Source organism: Hordeum vulgare, chromosome 5H, assembly GCF_904849725.1.
Source record: "Hordeum vulgare subsp. vulgare chromosome 5H, MorexV3_pseudomolecules_assembly, whole genome shotgun sequence".
Taxonomy (NCBI): domain Eukaryota; kingdom Viridiplantae; phylum Streptophyta; class Magnoliopsida; order Poales; family Poaceae; genus Hordeum; species Hordeum vulgare.
In genome coordinates, this window is record NC_058522.1 from 523,250,784 (window position 1) to 523,264,791 (window position 14,008).

Genomic DNA, 14,008 nt, shown 5'->3' on the forward strand with positions numbered 1-14,008 from the left:
CATACTGTGTGCGTGCCAGTCCCACAGGAATACGCAACACGTGAAGTAATGGCACACTGGAATGGAACGGCCGGGGCCGTACGCGATGTAGTCGTCGGGCTTGCCTGCCTCGCTTTAGATATACAGCAAAATGTCACGAGCCCGTAGCCCCGTTCATCCGTTACTGGTCGCTACTTGTACGTCGGGGCTAGGGATAGGGACCAAAAACGGCGGCACATGCCGGGAGCCGCAAGTGTACGTGAAACGTACGTGTGCCGTCTGGGTCAGCGCTCCGTACGGCACAATCGTGTCCGGGACCCAAAGAACAGTGAGCTGAGATCTCCCGTGCATGCACCGGGCCGAGTAAACCAGCTCTATCGGGTATACTCCCTCCCTCCGTTTTTAAATATAAGTCTTTCTCAAGGTTTACCAATTAACTATATATAAATATACTTTAAAATATAAATTCATTTATTTTGCTTCATATATAGACCGCTAGTGAAAGTATTTAAAAAACTTATATTTAAAAACGGTGGGAGTGTATTTTTACGATAAATCTAAGACACTCTAAATCTAATATCTAATGAAGCTAATTTGATATAGTATAAGTTGACATATTTTTTGTCTGGAGTAGTATTGATATAGACTACTAAACAACTGATATGAAGTTTTTATGTCAAGTCCAGAAAAGAATGTTGAAATCGTTCGCTGCTACTTTGTCTATTTGGTAAAGAAATATAAAAGCGTTTACATCGCTACTACTTTAAAGAGTGAATAGTATCACATAAAATAATAATAATACCATACTTCTGTGTATGGGTCGGCGATACGATCACAATCATCGGTAGCACTTAGGGATGGCACCCACGGGGTATGGGTATGGGTGGAGCCTTCCCATACCCTTCCCAGTCCCATCTAAGATTACCCATCACCCTTACCCATATCCGTCAATGGATATATTTTTTCCCATACCCGTTACCCGACAGGGTAGGTGGGTATCCGCGGATAAAATTACCCATGTTTGCAAAGTATCAATTTAAATAAATTATAGTCATAAACTACGTCATATAATAGAGTTTACAAAAATAGATTATAACAACAACATATACTTATGAACAACATCATATAGTCATAAACAACAACAAATAGACATACACTTTCAGTCCATAAATTCTTGACATAATGTTGATTCTAGAGATGATTTTTAGTTTACATAGCTTTTATAAGGGTACATGGATATGTGGGTATGGGTTATGTGATCCCATACCCATACCCGCTCTATCTGATGGGTTTCAGATTTTTCTATTTATATATCCATGTGTAAGTTTATGTCCCATACCCTTACCTTAATAAGGTTTTTATCCGCAGGATACATGGACAATGGGTATCCGTTGCCATCCCTAGTAACACTCCATTGAAATGTATGGAGAGGGTCGTTTTGGCTTCTGGACGCATAATTTTTCTGATGAATAGTAAGTCTAAAATAAATGGTAATAAATTTTTAAAAAATATTTTTTATTTGGATGTTCTTAATCTAACAAGTGTGTTTGACAATTTTCATGTGAAACGGGATATCGGTACTTCAGCGATGAAAAAATAAAATTAAATGTAACATTTAGCGTTTGGTTTGTTTATTTCGCACAGTTCAAAATACTTCAAAAAATTTCACTAAAAATTTACAGATAGCATTTAGGTGTGATAAAGAACACATTTTTTTTGCAAAAAAAAAAAAAACATTTTAAATTGGCAGAAGCATACGCTCCCCAAAATCGAATTGGAGTCCCCCATATAGGGATCTCTATTATATACTAGTAGGCCACTTCCGGCAAGAGGGAGCCATACTCTTTTGTAACCATCCTCCCGTCTATTTGTGCTCTGCTCACAATTAAGCCAAACCCCAAGCAGCAGCAGACACGCGAAAGCAAGTTCACAGGGAGCGAATAAGAAACCCAAGGGCGGCTGCCGCATTGGAGCAGGAGACCAATGGCGGGCCTCGGGTTCGAGGAGACCGAGCTGCGGCTCGGCCTGCCAGGCGGCGGCAACGAGGCTGAGGAGGCGGTGAGGAGCTCCGGCAAGAGGGGCTACGCCGAGACCATCGACCTCATGCTGAAGCTGGAGCCAGCGTCGGCGGCCGCGCCGCCGTCCGAGGATGACGAGGAAGTGGCCGACGGTGCCGCGGAGGCGCAGCCGTCTCCGGCTGCTGCCGACGGGCAGTTGAAGCGGTCGCCGAGCCAGAGCAGCGTGGTCACCGCGCAGCCGGAAGAGGACCCCGAGAAGCCGCGCGCGCCCAAGTACGTCCTCGTCGCCCCTCGTTAATTTGCATGCGAATGCGATCCCCTCTTACCTCTCTCAAAAAAAAAAACATCTCAAGGCCATCCCGTGATCTCAAAGACGAGGATCGTTTATAATTCTTAGGATGAATGTGCTTCAATTTTCGGAAGAAGAAAGTAGTGTACTGTTTCCTCCGAAAATAAATATAAGAGCCTTTAGATCGATATACAGCAATGATCTAAACGCCTCTTATATTCCTTTACACAGGAAGTATGTTTTAGAATTAGCCTAGAAAAAATTGAATTATTAAGCTTTTATAAACATCATCATGCACGCATGCATGCTTCATTCTATTTCTAGCACACAAATTTTAGCATCATCCACGCTCATGCGAGAAAAAGGAGCTTTGCTACATCTACGGGCAATTACGTGGTCATTAGTCAGTTTCTAATTGAAGATTAGAGAGGACGCGGGCCCACCCTTGAGTATCAGGGGCAGTTTAATCTTCAATTAGTAACCGACTAATCACCCCGTGATACCAGTGGCGGAGCTTAGTGTAGCCCAACAGGGGCCATGGCCCCCCTTGATTTTTGCATCCATACAAAAGCATGCTATATCTTAGACCTAATTAGTGTTTAAACTAGATATTAGCCCTCCCTTCTTTACTATAATTTGGTTCTCTTTGGGTAATGGTCCACTCTTGAATCATGCTCAAGCTCTGCCACTGCGTGATACCATCAGCCCGTAATTTCCCGTGGATGTAGCAAAGCTATGGAAAAAATAAACACTTTCACACCAGCGTTTCCGGGGAAACATTTGGATCCGAAGTGGATACGCGCGGTACGTACAGTGATGAATGCAGCGACGCATGTGGGGTGGGGGCCGGTAACAAACAATGGCACGGGGAGAACCGCAGGCAGCTAGTGCCGGCCCTGCCGACACGATCAAAAGGAACCTATATATTTCATTCTATTCCCCCCTGCAAACTGTCTCTGCACTTGCGCTGCATGTCCTCCCCATCATCATCGTCACCAACGTACCATCATCCATTCATGCATCCATGTGAACGATTATTACGAATTGATTGGTTGATGTTTGGCGCGTGGAGCAGGGCGCAGGCGGTGGGGTGGCCGCCGGTGCGGTCGTTCCGGAGGAACATGCTGGCGGCGGCGCTGGTGAAGGTGAGCATGGACGGCGCGCCCTACCTGCGCAAGGTGGACATGGGCACCTACAAGAGCTACCAGGAGCTGTCCAAGGCCCTGGAGAAGATGTTCAGCTCCTTCACCATCGGCAACGACTGCTCTCAGGCTCGGGGCATCAATGGCATGAACGAGACCAAGCTGGCCGACCTGCTCACCGGCTCCGACTACGTGCCCACCTACGAGGACAAGGACGGCGACTGGATGCTCGTCGGCGACGTCCCCTGGGAGTACGTAATTAATCAAATTAAGTGCATGCATGTGTTTTATTCTTCTCATGCTAATTAGTGTGGCTTACTAATGGTCTCTTCTTCTTGTCACTCATGGCAGGATGTTCGTCGCGTCGTGCAAGCGCCTCCGGATAATGAAAGGATCAGAAGCCATCGGGCTCGGTCGGTGCCTCCTCGGCCACGCTCTTAACTGTCAGATTTACATGTGCATGATCAATCGGCCGCTTGCTAACTCCGTTTGCCTACTGTTTTTTCAGCGCCAAGGGCAATGGAGAAATGCAAGAGCAGGAGCTGATCGAGGGTCCATTTCAAGATTATGACTGTGTCTATGCTTGCCCAACTCTGTACCATAATATTACTAGTACTGCTACTTCGTATCTTCTATTCCATCTTGTTGTCATATACGGTAGTACGTATAATATGTAGTATGTATACGTGAGAAAGATGTCACTGTTTACGTACAATCAATAGTATTTTCCTTTAGCAAGCAGAGGATACCCTTCCATTATTATTATTATCCAGAAAAAAAAAGTCAGATGGTGGCTACCACTACCAGTTCCACTTCAGGGATCTTGCAGTTTGTCCAACAGCAGCAGGGCTCAATTATCATGGTGCCGTTGGACAAGTAATCGCCCGGCAGCCTTGTTTGATTGTTATAATGAAGCTGTTCCGTGGTGTCCAGGTTCATTCTTGGGTGTTAAATTAGACGTGTGTGTACACAAGAAACTGTTGCCAATGTTTCGTGTGCTGGTGTGATGCACACTCAAAATGCCCATCTCCATATATCTCTTAACTCTAAGCCAGCTAAAGGAGGGGACATGCCATGTGCGCTGGGATATGGGGGTCATATTCTTGTACAAATTTCAGTGCTAACATACGCTGCTGCATTTGCATAGCTGTTTTGTACGTATGTCATGGGTATGATATACTTCTCGCTGATTAAGCAATTGGAAGGGTGCAAGGCTGGCAAAAATGAAGTGCCATTATTTGGCAGCAACTTTTGTCTGCTCCTTCCATGAATATATATATAGCATGCAAAAGGTATTTGCGAGTTGAAGGCATGTTATATTACGCATGACATGTCTCCTTGGGGGATCTTGTGTCCCCTGCTAGATGATGACAAGCTTCAAGAAACCTGATGATTTTCAATTGCTCCAACTAGAGCAGGCACAAGAATCTTCCATCATTTTTGTAGGATGCGTCTGTACTAAGCAATGCAGCTACACACAGCCAGGCAGAACAGTCTAAATGATTCGCAACTTTATTGCACCAAAATGAATATTATGGAATATGACTACATATCAATTAGGCCAAACGGAGTACGCCGATGGATACCCAAAGCCAGTTGATGCAAAGTTTCACTTCCATGTAGCAGCTTATACAACAAGCACATTACATATATTATGGGTTTGGAGGTGCACAAAACAAATGAATAAATACTCGCCATCGTCTAATTTCACAAATTAGAGTGCGCATAATGAGCAGTTCTCTAGCTATGGTCATGTGATTATTGTTATTAATCAAGAATCAAGATGAACAATGCACTCTGACCGCTTGAATCCAATCCATATTTTGTCCTCCGGTAACTGAAACAAACAGAAGAGTTAGCAATTGGTAGGATGCTTAGGAGATACCACAAGATCCGTGATACGATGCTTGCCTGCTCTTGTGGGAACTGTGAGAGTTGAACCCGCTTCGAACCATCTGCTAGCCGCTTGCATGGAAGATGTGGTTCAGCTGCAGCGAACTCATTCAGAACCTGGCAAAATTTGTGGCAATACATTGGAAAACGAAGACAGGGGTAATGCTCTTTCTTTCACCTTTGTTCACCAAGTGATAGCTCAGATGCAGAATTGTAAAGCTAAGTTGGCCAATTGTCTTAACTGTATCAGTTAATTTGTTTGGGTGCCACTTTTTTTAGTGTGCTACTGTGCTTGAATTATTGAATTTTGACTTGCTGCCACTCAAGTTAGCTCATTTGGTTTGTTTCAGTTTCAAAATTTTAAAGCAAATTTTAATCTGGTTCATGTTTGCGTTAACTATGCAGTAACATATGTCAAACTTGAACCAATTGCCAACTACCGGTAAAGTATGATATGGCAGAAAAAACATTGGCTAACACCATTATATTATAACTATGACTTCATTGCAGGGTTTACCACCAGAATGTTTCTCCACTCCACTCCACTCTCAGGTGTCAAGTGTGACAAGCAACCAAATTTGTCATTTTTAACAACTTAACGAATTACATAGTAACCTGACACACTATCAGACCTGGTCTGACATATGGATAGCGTGGGGAGTTACAGCCATCACAACTAATGTAGCTCTTAACGTGATATAACTAACGTCCACATAGCCAGATTGCAGCCAGTGATGCCTGGGACTATGACAAAAATGACAAAAGGTAATGATAGTATGGATGGTAGATCAAGTGCCAACCTGATAGGAAAAGGAACTCAAAACCATCAGGTGATTGATGTGTATCTAGGTTTTGGGTATACAGGTGGGCTTTAGTGGTATCCTTCATAAGTGCTGTTTGGGCCTGTAAACCTACAAAGTTGTTGGAGGGCCAGGATGTCACCTAAGCCTGCCATACCCTTTTACAAGGAAAATATAACATCTCCCATGATGCCAGGTCCATATGAGCCCAGGCCAAAAACTCGCTTACAATTGTTGGAAACAACCAGAAAAAATCATGTTCGTAATTTTGGAAACACTCTGGACATAATCATGGTCCATATAAGCCCAGGCCAAAAATACACTTCTATTTTGGATGATATCTGAAACTGCAAATTTTAGGTAAAATTTTATGATCATGTATGTGCTCTGTAACAAATACTGCCTAGATTTATAATTACTATACACTGCTAGCTAGTTTTATTTGCTTATACCATACAAATGGTCGGATTTTTTATCCAAAATTTATAGGCTCATAATTCGTCGTGCGATGTATATATACAATTATTTTTCTGACTAATACAACTTTGAAGTGATGTTTTTGAATTGTTAACACACACACCAGCAGCAGCGGAAAATCCGCACTTAGGAGGTATGCTACTATATACGAGTACTTTTTTAGGTAGTCCACAGCGACTGCTTTGCAGTGCATAAGAGATAAGGGGTTGTTACAAAACCTTAGGCTATAACAAGGTTACACGCTACACAGGGCAGACTGTAATAATGTAGATGCACTGTTTCCAATAGTATGAATCCTAAGCTAAAGAAGCTTACTACGGCCTGATACACCTTCAGCTTCACTGCTTACTCCTTGCTAGACTCCGGTTGATACACATTGCTTCATTAGATTCTTTCTGTTTATCAGTTTCTGAAGGGAAAAGCCAAGCCAAAAACCAAGAGCCAAATTAAATTATTTTTCACACCAAATAGGAAAACGTCACTATTTTTCTAAATGAAATGTAGTTCAGACAGGAGTAAACTTTTTAGTCCAGTTTTGGTTTGTTTGGTTCAGTCTAATTCTGCAAATGCTTGCATAAATTGGGTGAGCCAAAAGCACTAGTGAGCAACACTCTTAAAAAATATGCAGCTAATACTGAGATGGCATATTTCCCACTTCTTTTGAGATTATATTTCCTACTTTCTGATTGCTGATAGCAAACGGTTCCTGCTTAGCACTTCAAACATGTCCATCCAATAACCTTGAAACTACTAACCAGTGCACACGAACAAAGGAGTTTTGGAAGAAAGCTCAAGCTGAAATGAAAATTCACTTTGGGGCTGAGAAATGTGTTAACAAAGTAATACCTGGTTTCTGATTGCACCAATCAGCATATCTTGGCATCCAAATGCATGTACATTCTTCAAGTTTGGGCACTGAAGTAGCAGCCGCTCTGGAAAATATTTAAATTGTTTATGATCGTAAAAGCGGCTACCAACTTGACAGCCTGATGAAAAAGTGAGATAATACCTGCGTGTAGATTTGTACAGGAGTTGAGGTTCAGATCAATCAACTCTGGGCATTTCACATACAAAGCCTGTCATATGTGAAATTAGTAACGTGAACATATCCATCAAGGACTTGAGTGAATCTCTGCTCGCAAAATTTGAAGGCTTACATCTATTGCTGAACAGCCCCATAGACTAAGCTTCTTCAAATTATCATGCTTTATGATTAGCTTTTGGCGCATAGGTTGCTTTTTTAAGGTGGGTAATTTTGGGCACAATCTAATCCTTCCATTAATCTCACCAAAATAAGCCCCCTGTTTTTCATTCTGCGAGTTAGAACGTAAGCTCATTCCACAGTCCATGAGCTGAAGAAGTGGCAATTGCACTGTTGCGGCCTGGATCCCACCTAGAAAACACATTGATAGATTCTTAACATTGGAGCATGTAATGGTTGACTGTCGAATTCATTCAGTGGAGCAGAAATAATAAACCATGAAATTCATATAAAGCTTACTTGTAGTAATATTTGGGCAAAGAGCAACGAGCAGCCTCGATAAAGTATGAGGGAAAGCCTTGCCGATCATACCAACACCACTATCACTGATGCTAGATCTGAGGTATAATCAAAACGAGCAACTGCATAAGCTAATTTGAAGTAGCACTCCATAGGAAAAAATCATCACCATTATGTTAATTCTATAATTTTAGTTTTATATCCAAAAGGATGTATTGGAGCTTACCCACTTAAATCAAGCAAAGCCAAGCTTGCACAAGATCTGACGATAGATGCAACAGCTGCATCTGTCATTTTTGAACCGAGAATCAAGGATAGCATGCACAAGCCCCTGATGAAGCAATAATGAGATTCGAGATTTATAGATTGAAATATTATGAAACTGGAATAATAATCAAGAAGAGAACTATAATGCTATAACTCAAGTACAACAAGATTGTGCTGAAAGAATGGTGGGGTAGAAATATACCTGAGGTTGGCACCCTCTAGAGCAGACACGGCTTCATTAGATAGTTGAATTGATGATATGTGCAAATTTCTTAAGTTAGGGCACGAACGACCCAGGCCATCCATCAAACTAACCAGGTCTGTACAATCAGTACTTTGTTGTGTGAAACACAAGGAGAGCTCGCTCATATTAGGGCAGCTTATGACCTACAACAAATTTGCCTCCAATGAATTCATGCCCACAATAAAGTTGTTATAACTGTAAATACTAATAGCACACAACATTACCGATTCCGAAAGGGAGTAAAGATCTGATAGCCAAAGAACATTAAGGCTCGAAGAGCTTAGATTAAGAAAACCAAGATTAGAGCAACCACCAATTTTGAGAATTGAGAGAGAATGCTTCTCTGAAACAAATCGACTGAGCTCCTCTCTGTTAGAATAGAACAACTTAAGTTAATATAGGAGCTGAACGCAGATTGAGTGTACCTTCTATCCATTTGCATGACATTTCTATTTCAAAATCGATGAATATTCAGGACGACGTCCATGGCAAGAAAATGGAAAATAGACTAGTTTCATGCAAGCATGACATAACATGGTGTGACAAATCAACCTGCAATTGCATTATGCAAAATTCCAAGTACAAATCCTCATTTGCAAGGTAAAACTAAAATCAAGCCTTAACTGTATCTGACCTTGCAAGGCAACTATTAGCTGAGAAGGTAGCAATTGAAAACACCTTTAAAACTAGTGACTCAGATTATAACAAAGCAAGTGTATTTGATATAAAATCATGTAAGCAACAAGTAATATGGATCAGAGGGAGTAACTAAATTTTGAAAAAGATATATAGATGACTAGATGCGAACATAGTGTTTAGAATGTATGAGTGATGCTAGAGATTTACAACATACCCAGTCATATTGTTGCTTGCCTTGTCGGACATGGTGATCTCCAGAATTTCCAAACTTGAGCAAGAAAATGCAAGACATGACAGCATAGTGGCATCAACGTCGCTGAATCAAACATAGACGAATAAGATGAATGTCGTCGGCGGTACATCTTTTCTCGGCATAGGAAACAAACACATGAGAGGACTGGAACTAGATTAATTGTCGCTGCAGCCAGATCCAAAACAATGCATGGCTATTACTAATCCACTCTCGCATCAACTTAGGTGCATACAGTAATTTCATTGTAAATAAGCAGGGCAGAGAAACATGTACTGAAGCACCAAAGCTAGATTAACCATGTTTCTTCGACCATATTCAGAATATCACAATGCATTTTGGGTCAACTTAAGTCCATATGATAATTTCACTGTACATAAGCAACAGCGGGATGTGAAAAGCTTTAAGAGACACAGAAGACAAGCAGTCTTGTCTTGTCTTGTCATCAACAAGGCCCTAACTACATACAACAATTGTGCACATAGAATTCCAAAACCAGATGGTGGCATCTATAATCCTGTACCAGAATAACATGTATGATAATCAATGATCAACAACCAGGGATCATCTAACAGCCTGAGGTCATCTATTGATCATGTATATAGAATAACGGGTCTAGCAACTACAGCATGTCACTATGTCAGTATAAGCCAACTTGTCAAATATAAATCTGATCAGTCACAACAAAGAAGACCTGAAAAGGCTCATTTTGTTTGCACTACAAATATATGGATATTCCTTCTATGCAGACAAATACAATTGATCATGTATATAGAATAACGGGTCTAGCAACTACAGCATGTCACTATGTCAGTATAAGCCAACTTGTCAAATATAAATCTGATCAGTCACAACAAAGAAGACCTGAAAAGGCTCATTTTGTTTGCACTACAAATATATGGATATTCCTTCTATGCAGACAAATACAACGAGAAAGATTATCAGATAACTGATTGCAGGAACCAATTTCTAGTGCTTTAATTATTAGTTTGTGGTTGTGTCCTCACAGGCTCACAACAAGAGATAAGCAACAATAATTTTTATGTTCGGAAATAGCATATAGTTCTCACGGTACTTGCGCATTTTGCATCACCGTAGACCAACCCCAATGTTATGTGCTTTCTAGTTTCTACAATCCAACCAAGCCCTGCTGAAGGGTTTACAACTAAAGCACGGGTAGAAGTCCTCCAAATCAATCTTGCAGAACTACCAAAATATTGCATCACCGTAGACCAACCCCATTGGTTATGCACTTTCTACAATCCAACCAAGCCTTGCTGAAGGGTTTACAACTAAAGCACAGGTAAAAGTCCTCCAAATCAAGCTTGCAGAACTAACAGAATATTGCATCACCGTAGACCAACCCCATTGGTTATGCGCTTTCTACAATCCAACCAAGCCCTGCTGAAGGGTTTACAACTAAAGCACATGTAAAAGTCATCCAAAACAATTTTGCAGAACTAACAGAATATTGCATCACCGTAGACCAACCCCATTGGTTATGCACTTTCTACAATCCAACCAAGCCCTGCTGAAGGGTTTACAACTAAAGCACAGGTAAAAGTCCTCCAAATCAATCTTGCAGAACTAACATAATATTGCATCACCATAGACCAACCCCATTGGTTATGCGCTTTCTACAATCCAACCAAGCCCTGCTGAAGGGTTTACAACTAAACCACAGGTAAAAGTCCTCCAAATCAATCTTGCAGAACTAACAGAATATTGCATCACCATAGACCAACCCCATTGGTTATGCTAGCCAAGCCCTGCTGAAGGGTTTACATCTAAAACGTGTAAAAGTCCTCCAAATCAATCTTGCAGAACTAACATAATATTGCATCACCATAGACCAACCCCATTGGTTATGCGCTTTCTACAATCCAACCAAGCCCTGCTGAAGGGTTTACAACTAAACCACAGGTAAAAGTCCTCCAAATCAATCTTGCAGAACTAACAGAATATTGCATCACCATAGACCAACCCCATTGGTTATGCTAGCCAAGCCCTGCTGAAGGGTTTACAACTAAAGACGTGTAAAAGTCCTCCAAATCAATCTTGCAGAACTAACAGAATATTGCATCACCATAGACCAACCCCATTGGTTATGCGCTTTCTACAATCCAACCAAGCCCTGCTGAAGGGTTTACAACTAAAGCACATGTAAAAGTCCTCCAAATCAATCTTGCAGAACTAACAGAATATTGTCAAAAACACAGACATTTCCGAACCCATTACCTACAATGCATGAGTTTCATCTGGCCACCAACTCATCCCAGAGCATGTCAAATTCAATATCCACAAAGATAAAAATGTCACAGACTGTCAACATTTTCCATGATACCCTCCTGCTACTTTGTCAAGTTCCTACGCACAAACACAAATATAACCTGGTATGTACCGTTTAGCAATCCAGGAATAAACATCCTGTAGCCAGTATCAGATCGGACGTCCGCTCACCTTGGAAGCCGTTTGGAAATCTCAGGTTCTCGATATACTACTTGTTATTATTGTATTTACGATTACGATTTTACTACTCCGGTGGTTATTTTTGTCATAGCCCCTTTAACCAGAAAAGCTGTGCATAACAGCTCCTGTCGTGAGCAGGCGCCGATCGAAGATCCAGCATCGATCTGGCCAGATCGCGTCAAATTCGCACCGCACGGGACAAGATTTGTTCAGATTCGTCCGGGGCCCCCTCACCTTTCCATGTGGAGCACGAGGCGCGAGAGCGCGGCGCACCGGGGGAGCAGCGCGGCGAGGAGGCCGGCGCCGGCCGGGCGGAGGCGGAGCTCCTCGGCGACGCGCCAGACCCGGTCGGCACAGTCGCGCCAGGCGCGGCTGACGGCGGCGGCGTCGAGGACGCCCCTGGGCCCGAGGCGGCGGAGCACCTCGAGGAAGAAGTCGACCGGCACGGGCCGGCCGCCCAGGTCCATCGTCCGGCCGTCGTCATCGTCGGGCCTGGGCTTCTTCTCGGGGGAGGAGGGCGCGTCGTCGAAGGAGAGGGCGCGGCGGAGGCGGGACTCCCCGGCGGAGGAGGAGGGGGAAGGGGCGTCGGCGGCGGCGGGGGCGGGGGAGGGGGAGGGGAGGTTGCAGACGTGGCCCTTCTTGGGCTGGCCGCATCGGCCGCAGTTGTAGCTGCCCCGCGTCTTGGGGCGCGGCGGCGGGGGCGGCTTGGTGGGCAGCGAGGAGGAGGACATGGGGGGTTAGGGTTTGCCCCGGCGCGGCTAGGGCAGGGGGCTGGAGGGGAAATAGGAGGGTGGAGCGGGAGATTGGGGAGGGATTGGCGCCATTTTTTGGGGCACGGGAGGAGACCCGGTGGACGTGGACCGGATGAGATGCTTTCCGTGGCGGAGATGAGCCCCCGCGACCGCCAGCTTCCCTCTTCCCTCCCTACCCCCCACCCCCACCGATGCGTTGCGCCGCGACCCACGTCGACGTGCAACACACGGCTGCCTCGAGCTTGATTTTCTTTTTCTTTCCTTTTCTTCTTGTTGTTGGCAAGGCAAAGTTGAACGACCGATGATGGTGCAAATCGCACGTGCTTTCGAATGGGGGCACCCTCTTTTCTTCCCTCTTTTGGTTGGGAGGACAAGTTTGGTGCGGTTGCATCTCGCTTTGACCCTACTTCGTTGGACCGCCCGCTAATTACTTGACCGGGCAAAATCGGCATTTTTCGAAATTTAAAAACATGTAAGAGCATCTCTATAGCCAGAACTTGTAAATCTACTCCGCCGTGGACGTGTATACTGACCGGTCACGTCTTAAAAAATGACTACTACATCTAGACATCTCATATTTGATAACTCAAATTCATAAAAACATGCATCATATTAAACATGCGTACTACGTACAAGCTATCTACTCTTCGTCGGAGATATAGAAGAGGGTGTCGGCCTCCGTCTGCCTCTGCCGAATGAGCCGGCGGTTGGCCTCCACCTCGGCTTCATCCCAGATGGAATCCAAGGTGGCGTGCTCCTCCGCCATCTCATCGGCTTGGACGACGGCGAACTCCTCCGCCGCCCCCGCCATGTTGAAGCCCGAAGCGTCATCGTCCTCCTCCGGCTGCTCCTCCTCGTCGTCCTCCTCCGTTTTCGACGAGTCCGGAAGGAGACCCGCAACGATGCGGGCGGCGCGGCGAGCCTAGATCGCCGCCTCGATTTGCATCCGACGCTCCGGCGTGAGCTGGGCGTAGGTGGTGATCCTCGGGCGGACCACGGTGAGGCCGGAGAGCGGGGGAGAAGAGGCGGATGGGCTCGGGTGGCGGCACAGGAAGGGAGGGTGGATGTGCTAGGGTCGAGGAACGTCGACCGGCTTAAATAGCCGACACTAGCCTCGAGAGGTCATGCGTCCATTTTGCATCATGTTTCGTTACTCTTATTTACAGTGTTTTTATGCATTTTACTAATTGGAGGAGTAATTCTAATGACTTTTCTCTCATAATATGCAAGGTTTACATCAACTGAGAGAATACCGGCACATGGAATTTTGGACCTGAAAAAGCTACGT

At 44.1% G+C, this 14,008-nt stretch overlaps 2 protein-coding genes across 4 annotated transcripts; one reads left to right on the forward strand and one right to left on the reverse strand.

Annotated features, from left to right (window-relative positions):
- Nucleotides 1-1,793: 1,793 nt before the first annotated feature.
- On the forward strand, nt 1,794-4,169 carry LOC123452146 (auxin-responsive protein IAA30-like). Its single transcript, XM_045128743.1, has 4 exons — nt 1,794-2,270; nt 3,362-3,679; nt 3,780-3,841; nt 3,937-4,169. The coding sequence occupies exons 1-4, from the start codon at nt 1,963-1,965 to the stop codon at nt 3,972-3,974; spliced, it is 726 nt and encodes a 241-aa protein (XP_044984678.1). The 5' UTR covers nt 1,794-1,962; the 3' UTR covers nt 3,975-4,169.
- A 747-nt stretch (nt 4,170-4,916) lies between these two features.
- LOC123452145 (F-box/LRR-repeat protein 17-like) lies at nt 4,917-12,799 on the reverse strand. 3 transcript variants are annotated; one of them, XM_045128739.1, is made up of 11 exons: nt 12,203-12,799; nt 9,464-9,565; nt 8,835-8,979; nt 8,569-8,753; nt 8,326-8,430; nt 8,100-8,197; nt 7,756-7,991; nt 7,608-7,674; nt 7,445-7,530; nt 5,340-5,438; nt 4,917-5,265 (listed from the first exon to the last, which is right to left on the reverse strand). In XM_045128739.1, exons 1-11 carry the CDS (start codon nt 12,697-12,699, stop codon nt 5,200-5,202), a joined length of 1,686 nt encoding a protein of 561 aa, XP_044984674.1. In that variant the 5' UTR covers nt 12,700-12,799; the 3' UTR covers nt 4,917-5,199. The 3 variants fall into 3 exon arrangements, with proteins under 3 accessions (XP_044984674.1, XP_044984677.1, XP_044984675.1); XM_045128742.1 differs by having other exon boundaries at nt 5,109-5,265; nt 5,340-5,416; XM_045128740.1 differs by lacking the exons at nt 4,917-5,265; nt 5,340-5,438 and adding an exon at nt 6,914-7,007.
- Between the last annotated feature and the right edge of the window lie 1,209 nt (nt 12,800-14,008).

Coding starts and splice junctions, on each gene's coding strand:
- LOC123452146 (XM_045128743.1), top strand. CDS start 1,963: ATGGCGGGCCTCGGGTTCGAGGAGACCGAGCTGCGGCTCGGCCTGCCA. Junction 2,271..3,361: donor GAGAAGCCGCGCGCGCCCAA/GTACGTCCTCGT, acceptor CGCGTGGAGCAG/GGCGCAGGCGGTGGGGTGGC. Junction 3,842..3,936: donor ATCAGAAGCCATCGGGCTCG/GTCGGTGCCTCC, acceptor CTGTTTTTTCAG/CGCCAAGGGCAATGGAGAAA.
- LOC123452145 (XM_045128739.1), bottom strand. CDS start 12,699: ATGTCCTCCTCCTCGCTGCCCACCAAGCCGCCCCCGCCGCCGCGCCCC. Junction 9,566..12,202: donor CTCGTGCTCCACATGGAAAG/GTGAGGGGGCCC, acceptor TGTTTGATTCAG/CGACGTTGATGCCACTATGC. Junction 7,675..7,755: donor GGGGCTGTTCAGCAATAGAT/GTAAGCCTTCAA, acceptor CACATATGACAG/GCTTTGTATGTGAAATGCCC.